The 17238-nt window shown below is 46.5% G+C and overlaps 1 protein-coding gene across 4 annotated transcripts in view; it reads left to right on the top strand.

The window, feature by feature from the left end:
* Positions 1-1418: 1418 nt before the first annotated feature.
* Positions 1419-17238, top strand: part of LOC141085188 (Friend leukemia integration 1 transcription factor-like) — a 47546-nt gene continuing 31726 nt past the window's right edge. For 2 of the 4 annotated variants that reach the window (XM_073570403.1, XM_073570405.1), the window contains exon 1: positions 1419-1572. In XM_073570403.1, the coding sequence (XP_073426504.1) occupies positions 1552-1572 (21 nt within the window). In that variant the 5' untranslated portion in view covers positions 1419-1551. Of the gene's footprint in view, positions 1573-1735; positions 1932-17238 lie in introns of those variants that run through there. The other 2 variants (XM_073570406.1, XM_073570404.1) reach the window with 2 other exon arrangements.

Consider the following 17238-nt stretch of genomic DNA (forward strand, 5'->3'; position numbering starts at 1 on the left):
ATTGGTAATAGTAGGAATATTACCAGCAGTATTGGTAATAGTAGGAATATTACCAGCAGTATTGGAAATAGTAGGAATATTATCAGCAGTATTAGTAATAGTAGGAATATTATCAGCAGTATTGGTAATAGTAGGAATATTATCAGCAGTATTAGTAATAGTAAGAATATTATCAGCAGTATTAGTAATAGTCGGAATATTACCAGCAGTATTAGTAATAGTATGAATATTATCAGCAGTATTAGTAATAGTAGGAATATTACCAACAGTATTGGTAATAGTAGGAATATTACCAGCAGTATTGGTAATAGTAGGAATATTATCAGCAGTATTGGTAATAGTAGGAATATTATCAGCAGTATTAGTAATAGTAGGAATATTATCAGCAGTATTAGTAATAGTAGGAATATTATCAGCAGTATTGGTAATAGTAGGAATATTACCAGCAGTATTGGTAATAGTAGGAATATTACCAGCAGTATTGGAAATAGTAGAAATATTATCAGCAGTATTAGTAATAGTAGGAATATTATCAGCAGTATTGGTAATAGTAGGAATATTATCAGCAGTATTAGTAATAGTAAGAATATTATCAGCAGTATTAGTAATAGTAGGAATATTACCAGCAGTATTAGTAATAGTATGAATATTATCAGCAGTATTAGTAATAGTAGGAATATTACCAACAGTATTGGTAATAGTAGGAATATTACCAGCAGTATTGGTAATAGTAGGAATATTATCAGCAGTATTGGTAATAGTAGAAATATCAGCAGTATTGGTAATAGTAGGAATATTATCAGCAGTATTGGTAATAGTAGGAATATTATCAGCAGTATTAGTAATAGTAGGAATATTATCAGCAGTATTGGTAATAGTAGGAATATTACCAGCAGTATTGGTAATAGTAGGAATATTACCAGCAGTATTGGAAATAGTAGGAATATTATCAGCAGTATTAGTAATAGTAGGAATATTATCAGCAGTATTGGTAATAGTAGGAATATTACCAGCAGTATTAGTAATAGTAGGAATATTACCAACAGTATAAATGGTAGTTTGGTTTCCATCAGTGTCTCTTCTTCTCAGTAGTAGTATCATATTATTACACTACAGTCCTCAGAACCCTCACATCCCCACATTCTCTGCAGACGACCCCCCATCTCTGCTGTGTGTGGAGCTGCTGACAGGAGTGGTTGTAAATTTAGGACTCCCCATAGCCACCACCCCTCTTTCTCCATATACCTCTTCCCCATCTTTGGGGTCTCTCTCTGGCACCTGCTGGAGGGACCTTAAGTGGAGTCTTCTCTTGGTCTCTTCTTCTTCTCTGCAGCAAGTTCAGGAGTGAAGTTAAAGTTTCATTTTTTTTTTCTTGAACATCTGTCACCAAAAAGGAAACCAAAGTGACATCACTTCCCCAAAAAGAGGGGACCCAGAGTCAGAGAGCGGCGCACAGTCACACACAGCCGGCTCTGCTGCAGAACCTCACCTGGACATGGCCTCCTCCTGAGGCTCCTGCAGCACCTGCTCCTGAGCTCCACTCCAGGTGACATGGACTACTGCACCATAAAGGTAAGTGATGCAGGAGCAGCAGGGAGCCCAGGAGCTGGACACCAGGGCCAGCAGCCACCCCCTTCCTTCTTCCCCTGTGACACTCAGCCCTGGGGCGGTTATTCCGAAGCCCCCACTCTTTCCTTTTGGTACCAGATTTCCTCTTCCTTTAGTGGTTCATGTCTCAGCTTAAATAACAGCAAGAGAAACCTCCAGATCTAGAGCTCAGAGCTGGGACCTGGGAAGGGACTCAGCACCACCCAGGGGAACAGCATGGGGGACCCACTGCAGACACCTGGGGGGCTCAGCAAGACTGGGGGGCTGCAGCTGTTACCTGTAGGCAATGGACAAGAAGGGAGGAGCAGAGCCTGGTGCAACAGGTGGGTGACAGCAGCAGAAGGGATAGGGGATGGGGACCCCAAAAATTCAGCAGGAGACTGCACCAGGTGAGGGGTCTAGGAGGAAACTCCACCCCAGACATGGATATCTGTAATTAGCCCCAGGAAAGTGTCATGTAGGATCACTGTCTGTTATTCATTCTTACATTTATACTGTTTGTATCGTTTAAAATATTGCGCAGATTGGCTTCAACATTTTTTTTCATAAATGCTAAAAATATAATATAAAGAAGTAATTTATATAAAATAATATTTTACAGTCACAATTTATAACATATAGTTGCTGTGTAATATATATTTATATATATATATATATAATACTTGTTTATATATCTATTAATTATATTTGTGTGTTTGTATATTCACCTTTTTGTTTCCTATTGCATTTAGATTTATACATAATTATTCTTATTAATAACAGTTATAAATAATGAGAGCAGTTCTTTTATAATTATTAATAAGGTACATTATACAAATATAAACGATAGATTTTATATTTATACAATACAATGTTGTACATTCTGCACATATATTAGCTGTATACTGTACATATGAGCCCATAGGCATATCTATTCGTAAATGCTCCCATTCTGAGCTTCTGCATTTATAACATTTGTATCGAAGTGTATTTATTTCTCTAATACTTCTTGTCCTTTTCTATAACTTTTCCCTCTTATACTTCAACTTTAGATTTTCGTTTAGATTCTAGTTCTCAATGACATTTGCGCTTTTTTTTTTTAACCCTTTTAACCCTTTTCCTTTTAACATATTTTATTAAAAAACTGCAGGTAAAAATGGAGAATAACTAGGGTTGATGAGTAAAGGAGATGAAAGGGATCTGGGCGCGAATAAAATGATGATGGTGGTTGTAGTCTCAGGTTGGGGACCACTATAAGTAGAATTCTCTCTCAGATTCTGGAGATTTTGTGTAATCCTGTTTTGATTATTATAGATTTTTATGTTATTTCTGAATTTGTACGATTGATGTGAAGGCATTGATTACATTTCTAGAACTATGCTTTGTAGATTTTTTTTTTTGTCATTTTTTTTTGTTATATTTGTTATTTCCTTTTACCTCTATTCTTTGCCCTAATTCTGTTTTCTCACTGTTACATTTATTCTGTTTATTAAGATATGGATCATATTTATGTAATCATTTTCCTCTTAGTTATTGTTGCATTTATTTCATATATTTTGACTTTTTATTCATTTTATATCATTAGATTATTTTGCTTGTAATTTATTTACATTCTTTTGTATTTGATAAATGTCGTTTTTTCAGATTTTTTGATTGATTGAGTTCACATTTTTTTTATTTGTATTTTCTTTTTTTTTTCATTTTGTATCAGTCTCTGAACAAATGGACCAATTACTGTAGCTGTACTGAAGGATCTCCAGCAGTAATGTTCTTTACACCCAGGATTCTAGCGATAACTCACAGCAGGAGGCATGCTGGGCGTTGTAGTCGCACCTGAGCCACTGGTTGGAGGCCAGAGTATATTTTCTATGGGGATGAATTAATGACGAAGATATAAGCCCTATATAATATGCAGATTGTAAGAGAAGTAGAAGGAAACATGATGGAACCTTAATGAATTATCCAGATAAATGGAGATTTCTGGGGTTATTTCTGTTTTATAGAAAGTGCTGCTACTTAGTAACAGTTTTTGGTAAGTTTAGTATATGAGGAAGCTGCTGTTTCCACAAAGTGAAGCAGATTCGGAGAGGGAGGAGTTAACCCCTTGTGGGGAGAATGGTTTCAGAGCTACAGATGTAGCAGAGCTGAGTGTGTCATAAAGGGGATACAGTAAATACCAATGAATAGAATTGTGATATCATCTTCAGCTGTGTCTAAGGACACACTCAGCTCTGTCTCATGTCTGTGCCAGGTGCCCATTGTAATGGAGGAAAACCACATGACAAACTCAGCTTTAATACTTATATATTATGATAACACTGTGCGATTCAAAACCCAGAATTAATAAATGCGGATTTCTTGAGTTTTTGAGAATGGAAAAACTCAGCTCTGCTACATTTGTATATGACCCTTGATGTTAGAAGATATTTTTTTTTTCAACTATAGTGCTGATTTCTTGAGTTTTGAGACTGACAATCTCATCTCTGCTAAATTTATATATTAAAAGATGTGTTATTAAATATAATTACTGATTTATTGGGTTCTCGAGTATGACAAACTCAACTCAGCAACAACTCTATTAAGAATTCATAATAATGCTGAGAATTGATAGACATAAAAATAACTACTACTAATAATAATAATAAATGGATAATATATTATGCTGCTTTCTGGAGTTGTGAAGTAAAACAAAATCAGCCCTGACACGACTCTGTTAGGATTTTAGAATAATGCTGAGAGTTGAGATATATATATATATATATATATATATATATATATATATATAACATAATATAATATAATGGATGCTTCTTTCTGAAGTTTTAGAATAAAACAATCTCGTCTCTGCTACATCCCCACATTGTATCTCTATATTAGACATAGATAATATGAATTATTTATACATCAGCTTCCTTCCACATGAAACTATTAATATAATTCATTATTTTAAGGCAGATGTAGCAGAGCTGACTTTTTCATTTAACTCTGATTATTTGCAGGTAGCACATTGTGATAGCTAAGCAGTTAATGCAATTATTTGCAGTCCTATGTAAAAAAAAAAATAATAAATAAATAAAAGCTGCAATCTTAAATTGTGCCATATGGCAAACTCAGCTGCATTATTCTTCCAAAAGGCAAAGTCAGCACGATTAGTATTTTCATATTAAATCAGAATGATGTATGAAGCATAACTTAAGTGACGGTTATTTTAGGACATCAGAAGGGACAAAACTACCAAAATAGAGTATGGATGTAGCAGAACTGGCTTTGTCATTGACCTCTTTGAGACAGTGTCAGCACATTCTGATGCCTTGTGGATTTTACCTGCAGTCCTATGTAAAACTACATATAATACATGCTGATATCTTGGGTTGAGTCACAGGACACACTCAGCTCTGCTACATCAGGTGATGCATTGCGGCGTACACTGCACATATGATTGTTTATTACATTGCATGTGAGGGTCTGAGCTAATGAGAAGGTTCCCACAGTGGGGTCCTCTGCTGTCTGCGCCCGCCCATGCCCGCCATGATCTAGTTTCGCCCTTGTTGCAGATGTTGTGTTCTTGCACGTTGGTGTCAACGTTGTGTAACCTCAGCCCCACCATCGCACGCCCTCCTCCATTTACTGAAAGTGCTTACACAAGACTGCGCTGTTAACCCTTCTCCTGCTGCAGGGCATGCAGGAAATCTGCTCACTCTCTGGGGCCATTGTTGTGTCAGAGCCGGGGCCCCTGCAGGATCCTCTGGTTTCAGGCGCCCTGTTTCAGACCTGCATGTTTGCACCTACGGTATATTATGGACCAAATCCTGTGCCGTCCGTGAGTCCAAACACCCAAAGTGACAACTTCAGAGGTGAGGTACAGATTTGGGCTATAATATGGGCACAGACATCTAAAAAACTGCCCGTCACCTCCATCATCAGTATCTGGTGACTGCCCCTTGCCTCCATCATCAGTATCTGGTGACTGCCTGTTGCCTCCATCATCAGTATCTGTGACCGCCCATCACCTCCATCATCAGTATCTGGTGACCACCCGTCACCTCCATCATCAGTATCTGGTGACCGCCCATCACCTCCATCATCAGTATCTAGTGACCGCCCGTCACCTCCATCATCAGTATCTTCTGACTGCCCATCGCCTCCATCATCAGTATCTGGTGACCGCCCCTTGCCTCCATCATCAGTATCTGTTGACCGCCCATCACCTCCATCATCAGTATCTGGTGATCACCCGTCACCTCCATCATCAGTATCTGGTGACCGCCTCCATCATCAGTATCTGGTGACCGCCCATCACCTCCATCATCAGTATCTAGTGACCGCCCATCACCTCCATCATCAGTATCTTCTGACTGCCCATCGCCTCCATCATCAGTATCTGGTGACCACCCGTCGCCTCCATCATCAGTATCTGGTGACCATCCGTCACCTCCATCATTAGTATCTGGTGACCATCCGTCATGTCCATCATCAGTATCTGGTGACTGCCCGTCACCTCCATCATCAGTATCTGGTGACTTCCCATCACCTTCATCATCAGTATCTGGTGACCACCTGTCGCCTCCATTATCAGTATCTGGTGATCATCCGTCACCTCCATCATCAGCATCTGGTGACTGCCCATCACCTTCATCATCAGTATCTGGTGACCGCCCATCACCTCCATTATCAGTATCTGGTGACTTCCCATCACCTTAATCATCAGTATCTGGTGACCGCCCATCGCCTCCATCATCAGTATCTTCTGACTGCCCATCGCCTCCATCATCAGTATCTGGTGACTGCCCATCAGCTCCATCATCAGTATCTGGTGACCGCCCATCACCTCCATTATCAGCATCTTCTGACTGCCCATCGCCTCCATCATTAGTATCTAGTGACCGCCCGTCACCTCCATTATCAGTATCTTCTGACTGCCCATCGCCTCCATCATCAGTATCTGGTGACCGCCCGTTGCCTCCATTATCAGTATCTGGTGACCGCCTGTCACTTCCATCATCAGTATCTAGTGACCTCCCCTTGCCTCCATCATCAGTATCTGTTGACCGCCCATCACCTCCATCATCAGTATCTGGTGATCACCCGTCACCTCCATCATCAGTATCTGGTGACTGCCCCTTGCCTCCATCATCAGTATCTGGTGACTGCCTGTTGCCTCCATCATCAGTATCTGGTGACCGCCCATCACCTCCATCATCAGTATCTGGTGACCACCCGTCACCTCCATCATCAGTATCTGGTGACCGCCCATCACCTCCATCATCAGTATCTAGTGACCGCCCGTCACCTCCATCATCAGTATCTTCTGACTGCCCATCGCCTCCATCATCAGTATCTGGTGACCGCCCCTTGCCTCCATCATCAGTATCTGTTGACCGCCCATCACCTCCATCATCAGTATCTGGTGATCACCCGTCACCTCCATCATCAGTATCTGGTGACCGCCTCCATCATCAGTATCTGGTGACCGCCCATCACCTCCATCATCAGTATCTAGTGACCGCCCGTCACCTCCATCATCAGTATCTTCTGACTGCCCATCGCCTCCATCATCAGTATCTGGTGACCACCCGTTGCCTCCATCATCAGTATCTGGTGACCATCCGTCACCTCCATCATTAGTATCTGGTGACCATCCGTCATGTCCATCATCAGTATCTGGTGACTGCCCGTCACCTCCATCATCAGTATCTGGTGACTTCCCATCACCTTCATCATCAGTATCTGGTGACCGCCCATCACCTCCATTATCAGTATCTGGTGACTTCCCATCACCTTCATCATCAGTATCTGGTGACCGCCCATCAGCTCCATCATCAGTATCTGGTGACCGCCCATCACCTCCATTATCAGCATCTTCTGACTGCCCATCGCCTCCATCATTAGTATCTAGTGACCGCCCGTCACCTCCATTATCAGTATCTTCTGACTGCCCATCGCCTCCATCATCAGTATCTGGTGACCGCCCGTTGCCTCCATCATCAGTATCTGGTGACCGCCTATCACTTCCATCATCAGTATCTAGTGACCGCCCGTCACCTCCATCATCAGTATCTTCTGACTGCCCATCGCCTCCATCATCAGTATCTGGTGACCACCCGTTGCCTCCATCATCAGTATCTGGTGACCACCTGTCACCTCCATCATCAGTATCTGGTGACCATCCGTCACCTCCATCATTAGTATCTGGTGACCATCCGTCATGTCCATCATCAGTATCTGGTGACTGCCCGTCACCTCCATCATCAGTATCTGGTGACTTCCCATCACCTTCATCATCAGTATCTGGTGACCACCTGTCGCCTCCATTATCAGTATCTGGTGATCATCCGTCACCTCCATCATCAGCATCTGGTGACTGCCCATCACCTTCATCATCAGTATCTGGTGACCGCCCATCACCTCCATTATCAGTATCTGGTGACCACCCGTCACCTCCATCATCAGTATCTGGTGACTTCCCATCACCTTCATCATCAGTATCTGGTGACCGCCCATCAGCTCCATCATCAGTATCTGGTGACCGCCCATCACCTCCATTATCAGCATCTTCTGACTGCCCATCGCCTCCATCATTAGTATCTAGTGACCGCCCGTCACCTCCATTATCAGTATCTTCTGACTGCCCATCGCCTCCATCATCAGTATCTGGTGACCGCCCGTTGCCTCCATCATCAGTATCTGGTGACCGCCTGTCACTTCCATCATCAGCATCTGGTGACCATCCTTCACCTCCATCATCAGTATCTGGTGACTTCCCATTGCCTCCATTATCAGTATCTGGTGATCATCCGTCACCTCTGTCATCAGTATCTGGTGACTGCCCATTGCCTTCATCATCAGTATCTGGTGACTGCCCGTCACCTCCATCATCAGTATCTGGTGACTGCCCGTCACCTCCATCATCAGTATCTGGTGACTTCCCATTGCCTCCATTATCAGTATCTGGTGATCATCCGTCACCTCTGTCATCAGTATCTGGTGACTGCCCATCGCCTTCATCATCAGTATCTGGTGACTGCCCATCACCTCCATCATCAGTATCTGGTGACCGCCCATCGCCTCCATCCTCAGTATCTGGTGACTGCCCATCACCTCCATCATCAGTATCTGGTGACCGCCCATCACCTTCATCATCAGTATCTGGTGACAGCCCGTCATCTCCATCATCAGTATCTGGTGACTTCCCCTCACCTTCATCATCAGTATCTGGTGACCGCCCATCGCCTCCATCCTCAGTATCTGGTGACTGCCCATCACCTCCATCATCAGTATCTGGTAACCGCCCATCGCCTCCATCATCAGTATCTTGTGACTGCCCATCACCTCCATTATCAGTATCTGCTGACTGCCCAATGCCTCCATAATCAGTATCTGGAGACAGCCTGTCATCTCCATCATCAGTATCTGGTTACTGCCTGTCACCTCCATCATCAGTATCTGGTGACCGCCCGTCGCCTCCATCATCAGTATCTGGTGACCGCCCGTCACCTCCATCATCAGAATCTTGTGACTGCCCGTCGCCTCCATCATCAGTATCTGGTGACTGCCCGTCGCCTCCATTATCAGTATCTGGTGACTGCCCGTCGCCTCCATCATCAGTATCTGGTGACCGCCCGTCGCCTCCATCATCAGTATCTGGTGACCGCCCGTCACCTCCATCATCAGAATCTTGTGACTGCCTGTCACCTCCATCATCAGTATCTGGTGACTGCCCGTCGCCTCCATCATCAGTATCTGGTGACTGCCCGTCGCCTCCATTATCAGTATCTGGTGACTGCCCGTCGCCTCCATCATCAGTATCTGGTGACTGTCTGTCACGTCCATCATCAGGATCAGGTTACTGCCCATCGCCTCCATCATCAGTATCTGGTTACTGCCCATCGCCTCCATCATCAGTATCTGGTGACTGCCCGTCGCCTCCATCATCAGTATCTGGTGACTGCCCATCACCTCCATCATCAGTATCTGGTGACCTTCTTGTCTGGTCCTTAGCGGGACCAGGCAGAGCCCTAAAATATCAGGAATGGGGCTCACTTTTCCCAGACTGGCCCTTCTGGAGAGTTGACCCCTGACTTCAGCACTTTGTGTAGATAACTGTTTCCATCTTGCTGATGGTTTCCCTTTAAGCCATTATGGAATGGATAAGTAGAGACCCTGCAGTATAAATGGCAGACCAGCAGGGGGCGCACCAGCCAATGCATAATGTAATAAGGAGCCCCAAAATAAAGGAATGAATGAAACTCTCTATAACTCACCTGCTTTCAGCTATCCCTTCTGCTTTCTGTTATCAGCCACCCTTTTAAAGCTTAATTACTGAACCAAAACTTACCAATAGTCAGCCTCCTTCTGCTCTTCCTCCATTTTCCAAGATCTCTGCTTGTTGTCAGTGAATGAGAACATTCTAACTTATATTCATAGGCTGAAAACAGCTGAGGGTTTGTCACAGTGGTATCCAGCGCAGACAATCCTCTGTGGGCTGAACACATCAGCTGAACAAATCTCTGTCCTCTGCTGATGGTTTGTTACATTGTATCAACTTTGGAGAAAAGATAATCGTCTAAACTGGGTGCAAAAGTAACAAACACTCTGCTGTGAGAAGTTTTGTCAATGTAGATTTTCAGCCTCTTAAATTTTCTATTTCTATTGTTTTTCATCACAAGTTTTTGGGAAGAGAACTTACAAATGACTGAGGGCAATAATTAGCACTTATTATGGATGATGATGGAGGTGTCTTGTTCTAATCCTCCCTTTTGTGTGGCTCCTCGGGGGCGGTGCTAAAGGTGCTCAGGTCAAAGGATATTCTGGATGAGAGCTGCACAATGTAAAAAAGTGAAAGAGAAAATATACAAAGTAGAAAAGGAGAATTCTCCAAATATCTATCTGGTAATATATAAATTACCAGCAGTCAAATGACCGGTGCCGACACCGCGACCAAAGCTGACCGAGATCAGATACAGCAATGTACACCATGGGTACCGGGTGCAGGATGTCCCACGGGCCAGGTGTGTCTGCGGATATGAGACTGTACCACTCATCACAGTCTTAGATACACTGGACTAACAGTATCACACAGGAGAGTATTAGATACACAGCTCAGCAGACAGTATCACACAGGAGAGGATTACATACATGGCTCAGCAGACAGTATCACACAGGAGAGTATTAGATACACAGCTCAGCAGTCAGTATCACACAGGACAGGATTAGATACACAGCTCAGAAGACAGTATCACACAGGATGGGATTAGATACACGGCTCAGCAGACTGCATCACACAGGATAGGATTAGATACATGGCTCAATAGACATAATCATACAGGAGAGGATTAGATACACAGCTCAGCAGACAGTATCACACAGGAGAGGATTAGATACATGGCGCAGCAGTGAATATTACACAGGAGAGGATTAGATACATGGCTCAGTAGACTACCACACAGGAGAGGATTAGATACATGACTCAGCAGACAGTATCACACAGGAGAGGATTAGATACACTGCTCAGCAGACAGTATCACACAGGATAGGATTAGATACATGGCTGAGCAGACAGTATCACACAGGAGAGGATTAGGTACACGGCTCAGCAGACAGTATCACACAGGATAGGATTAGATACACAGCTCAGAAGACTGTATCACATAGGCTAGGATTAGATACACGGCTCAGCAGACAGTATCACACAGGATAGGATTAGATACACAGCTCAGCAGACAGTATCACACAGGTAAGATTAGATACACGGCTCAGCAGACAGTATCACACAGGATAGGATTAAATACACGGCTCAGCAGACAGTATCACACAGGAGAGGATTAGATACACAGCTCAGCAGACAGTATCACACAGGAGAGGATTAGATACACGGCTCAGTAGACATTATCACACAGGATAGGATTAGATACATGGCTCAGCAGACAGTATCGCACAGGAGAGGATTAGATACACAGCTCAGCAAACAGTATCACACAGAATAGGATTAGATACATGGCTGAGCAGACAGTATCACACAGGAGAGGATTAGGTACACGGCTCAGCAGACAGTATCACACAGGATAGGATTAGATACACAGCTCAGCAGACTGTATCACATAGGCTAGGATTAGATACACGGCTCAGCAGACAGTATCACACAGGATAGGATTAGATACACAGCTCAGCAGACAGTATCACACAGGTAAGATTAGATACACGGCTCAGCAGACAGTATCACACAGGATAGGATTAAATACACGGCTCAGCAGACAGTATCACACAGGAGAGGATTAGATACACAGCTCAGCAGACAGTATCACACAGGAGAGGATTAGATACACGGCTCAGTAGACATTATCACACAGGATAGGATTACATACATGGCTCAGCAGACAGTATCACACAGGAGAGTATTAGATACACAGCTCAGCAGTCAGTATCACACAGGACAGGATTAGATACACAGCTCAGAAGACAGTATCACACAGGATGGGATTAGATACACGGCTCAGCAGACTGCATCACACAGGATAGGATTAGATACATGGCTCAATAGACATAATCATACAGGAGAGGATTAGATACACAGCTCAGCAGACAGTATCACACAGGAGAGGATTAGATACATGGCGCAGCAGTGAATATTACACAGGAGAGGATTAGATACATGGCTCAGTAGACTACCACACAGGAGAGGATTAGATACATGACTCAGCAGACAGTATCACACAGGAGAGGATTAGATACACTGCTCAGCAGACAGTATCACACAGGATAGGATTAGATACATGGCTGAGCAGACAGTATCACACAGGAGAGGATTAGGTACACGGCTCAGCAGACAGTATCACACAGGATAGGATTAGATACACAGCTCAGCAGACTGTATCACATAGGCTAGGATTAGATACACGGCTCAGCAGACAGTATCACACAGGATAGGATTAGATACACAGCTCAGCAGACAGTATCACACAGGTAAGATTAGATACACTGCTCAGCAGACAGTATCACACAGGATAGGATTAAATACACGGCTCAGCAGACAGTATCACACAGGAGAGGATTAGATACACAGCTCAGCAGACAGTATCACACAGGAGAGGATTAGATACACGGCTCAGTAGACATTATCACACAGGATAGGATTAGATACATGGCTCAGCAGACAGTATCGCACAGGAGAGGATTAGATACACAGCTCAGCAAACAGTATCACACAGAATAGGATTAGATACACGGCTCAGCAGACAGTATCACACAGAATAGGATTAGATACACAGCTCAGTAGACATTATCACACGGGATAGGATTAGGTACACGGCTCAGCAGTCAGTATCACACAGGAGAGGATTAGATACACAGCTCAGCAAACAGTATCACGCAGAATAGGATTAGATACACGGCTCAGTAGACAGTATCACACAGGATAGGATTAGATACACAGCTCAGCAGACAGTATCACACAGGATAGGATTAGATACACTGCTCAGCAGACAGTATCACACAGAATAGGATTAGATACATGGCTCAGCAGTCAGTATCACACAGGATAGGATTAGATACACAGCTCAGCAGTCAGTATCACACAGGATAGGATTAGATACGTGGCTCAGCACACAGTATCACACAGCAGAGGATGAGATACACGGCTCAGAAGACAGTATCACACAAGATAGGATTAGATACACAGCTTAGCAGTCAGTATCACACAGGATAGGATTACATACACGGCTCAGCAGACAGTATCACACAAGATAGGATTAGATACACAGCTTAGCAGTCAGTATCACACAGGATAGGATTACATACACGGCTCAGCAGACAGTATCACACAGGATAGGATTAGATACACAGTTCAGCAGACAGTCGTAATATACAGTGTGATGGGAGTTGTAGTCCTGTGTAGCATGTAGCATTGTTATTACACATTTCCTGTTCTCTGCCAGAATCACCTGTAGTCATAAGTTTATCTCACTGACTGGTTCCAGGTTGGAGCAGTTTCCTTCCTCCATTACTCCCTTGCCCATCTGCAGCCCAGCAGATTTGTGCCCTCCGTACTGTAACGCTGGAGATTATCATAGTACTTTACCCAAAGAGATTAGACCTGCTGCCATATCGAACAGTCATGTGACCTGGCGGGGATAGACTGGGTTCAGATGTTGTGGGGCTAGGCCTGGTTCACACCCTTGGAGTCTGGGCTGGGTTAACACCATGGGGGACTGGAACTGGTTCACACCTGGGGGTCTGGAAAGGGTTCACACCCTGGGAGTCTGGGATGGGTTCACACCCTGGAAGTCTGGGATGGGTTCACACCCTGGGAGTCTGGGATTGGTTCACACCCTGGGAGTATGGGATGGGTTCACACCTTGGGTGTCTGGGATGGGTTCACACCTTGGGAGTCTGGGATGGGTTCACACTTTGGGAGTCTGGAAAGGGTTCACACCCTGGGAGTCTGGGATGGGTTCACACCCTGGAAGTCTGGGATGGGTTCACACCCTGGGAGTCTGGGATGGGTTCACACCCTGGGAGTCTGGGATGGTTCACACCTTGGGTGTCTGGGATGGGTTCACACCTTGGGAGTCTGGGATGGGTTCACACCATGGGAGTCTGGGATGGGTTCACACTTTGGGAGTCTGGGATGGGTTCACACCCTGGGAGTTTGTGATGGGTTCACACCCTGGAAGTCTGGGATGGGTTCACACCCTGGGAGTCTGGGATGGGTTCACACCCTGGGAGTCTGGGATGGGTTCACACCCTGGGAGTCTGGGATGGGTTCACACTCTGGGAGTCTGGGATGGGTTCACATCTTGGGAGTCTGGGATGGGTTCACACCTTGGGAGTCTGGGATGGGTTCACACCCTGGGAGTCTGGGATGGGTTCACACTCTGGGAGTCTGGGATGGGTTCACATCTTGGGAGTCTGGGATGGGTTCACACCTTGGGAGTCTGGGATGGGTTCACATCCTGGGAGTCTGGGATGGGTTCACACTCTGGGAGTCTGGGATGGGTTCACACCTTGGGTGTCTGGGATGGGTTCACACCTTGAGAGTCTGGGATGGGTTCACACCTTGGGAGTCTGGGATGGGTTCACACCCTGAGAGTCTGGGATGGGTTCACACACTGGGAGTCTGGGATGGGTTCAGACTCTGGGAGTCTGGGATGGGTTCACATCTTGGGAGTCTGGGATGGGTTCACACCCTGGGAGTCTGGGATGAGTTCACACCCTGGAAGTCTGGGATGGGTTCACACCCTGGGAGTCTGGGATGGGTTCACACCCTGGGAGTCTGGGATGGGTTCACACCTTGGGAGTCTGGGATGGGTTCACACCCTGGGAGTCTGGGATGGGTTCACACCTTGGGAGTCTGGGATGGGTTCACACCTTGGGAATCTGGGATGGGTTCACACCCTGGGAGTCTGGGATGGGTTCACACTCTGGGAGTCTGGGATGGGTTCACACTCTGGGAGTCTGGGATGGGTTCACATCTTGGGAGTCTGGGATGGGTTCACACCCTGGAAGTCTGGGATGGGTTCACACCCTGGGAGTCTGGGATGGGTTCACACCCTGGGAGTCTGGGATGGTTCACACCTTGGGTGTCTGGGATGGGTTCACACCTTGGGAGTCTGGGATGGGTTCACACCTTGGGAGTCTGGGATGGGTTCACACTTTGGGAGTCTGGGATGGGTTCACACCCTGGGAGTTTGTGATGGGTTCACACCCTGGGAGTCTGGGATGGGTTCACACCCTGGGAGTCTGGGATGGGTTCACACCCTGGGAGTCTGGGATGGGTTCACACCCTGGGAGTCTGGGATGGGTTCACACTCTGGGAGTCTGGGATGGGTTCACATCTTGGGAGTCTGGGATGGGTTCACACCTTGGGAGTCTGGGATGGGTTCACACCCTGGGAGTCTGGGATGGGTTCACACTCTGGGAGTCTGGGATGGGTTCACATCTTGGGAGTCTGGGATGGGTTCACACCTTGGGAGTCTGGGATGGGTTCACATCCTGGGAGTCTGGGATGGGTTCACACTCTGGGAGTCTGGGATGGGTTCACACCTTGGGTGTCTGGGATGGGTTCACACCTTGAGAGTCTGGGATGGGTTCACACCTTGGGAGTCTGGGATGGGTTCACACCCTGAGAGTCTGGGATGGGTTCACACACTGGGAATCTGGGATGGGTTCAGACTCTGGGAGTCTGGGATGGGTTCACATCTTGGGAGTCTGGGATGGGTTCACACACTGGGAGTCTGGGATGAGTTCACACCCTGGAAGTCTGGGATGGGTTCACACCCTGGGAGTCTGGGATGGGTTCACACCCTGGGAGTCTGGGATGGGTTCACACCTTGGGAGTCTGGGATGGGTTCACACCCTGGGAGTCTGGGATGGGTTCACACCTTGGGAGTCTGGGATGGGTTCACACCTTGGGAATCTGGGATGGGTTCACACCCTGGGAGTCTGGGATGGGTTCACACTCTGGGAGTCTGGGATGGGTTCACATCTTGGGAGTCTGGGATGGGTTCACACCTTGAGAGTCTGGGATGGGTTCACACCTTGGGAGTCTGGGATGGGTTCACACCTTGGGAGTCTGGGATGGATTCACACCTTGGGAGTCTGGGATGGGTTCACACCTTGGGAGTCTGGGATGGGTTCACACCCTGGGAGTCTGGGATGGGTTCACACCCTGGGAGTCTGGGATGGGTTCACATCTTGGGAGTCTGGGATGGGTTCACACCCTGGGAGTCTGGGATGAGTTCACACCCTGGAAGTCTGGGATGGGTTCACACCCTGGGAGTCTGGGATGGGTTCACACCCTGGGAGTCTGGGATGGGTTCACACCTTGGGAGTCTGGGATGGGTTCACACCCTGGGAGTCTGGGATGGGTTCACACCTTGGGAGTCTGGGATGGGTTCACACCTTGGGAATCTGGGATGGGTTCACACCCTGGGAGTCTGGGATGGGTTCACACTCTGGGAGTCTGGGATGGGTTCACACTCTGGGAGTCTGGGATGGGTTCACATCTTGGGAGTCTGGGATGGGTTCACACCCTGGAAGTCTGGGATGGGTTCACACCCTGGGAGTCTGGGATGGGTTCACACCCTGGGAGTCTGGGATGGTTCACACCTTGGGTGTCTGGGATGGGTTCACACCTTGGGAGTCTGGGATGGGTTCACACCTTGGGAGTCTGGGATGGGTTCACACTTTGGGAGTCTGGGATGGGTTCACACCCTGGGAGTTTGTGATGGGTTCACACCCTGGGAGTCTGGGATGGGTTCACACCCTGGGAGTCTGGGATGGGTTCACACCCTGGGAGTCTGGGATGGGTTCACACCCTGGGAGTCTGGGATGGGTTCACACTCTGGGAGTCTGGGATGGGTTCACATCTTGGGAGTCTGGGATGGGTTCACACCTTGGGAGTCTGGGATGGGTTCACACCCTGGGAGTCTGGGATGGGTTCACACTCTGGGAGTCTGGGATGGGTTCACATCTTGGGAGTCTGGGATGGGTTCACACCTTGGGAGTCTGGGATGGGTTCACATCCTGGGAGTCTGGGATGGGTTCACACTCTGGGAGTCTGGGATGGGTTCACACCTTGGGTGTCTGGGATGGGTTCACACCTTGAGAGTCTGGGATGGGTTCACACCTTGGGAGTCTGGGATGGGTTCACACCCT

The sequence above is a fragment of the Dendrobates tinctorius genome, unplaced genomic scaffold (assembly GCF_039654945.1).
Source record: "Dendrobates tinctorius isolate UK_male_01 unplaced genomic scaffold, ASM3965494v1 ptg000028l, whole genome shotgun sequence".
Taxonomy (NCBI): domain Eukaryota; kingdom Metazoa; phylum Chordata; class Amphibia; order Anura; family Dendrobatidae; genus Dendrobates; species Dendrobates tinctorius.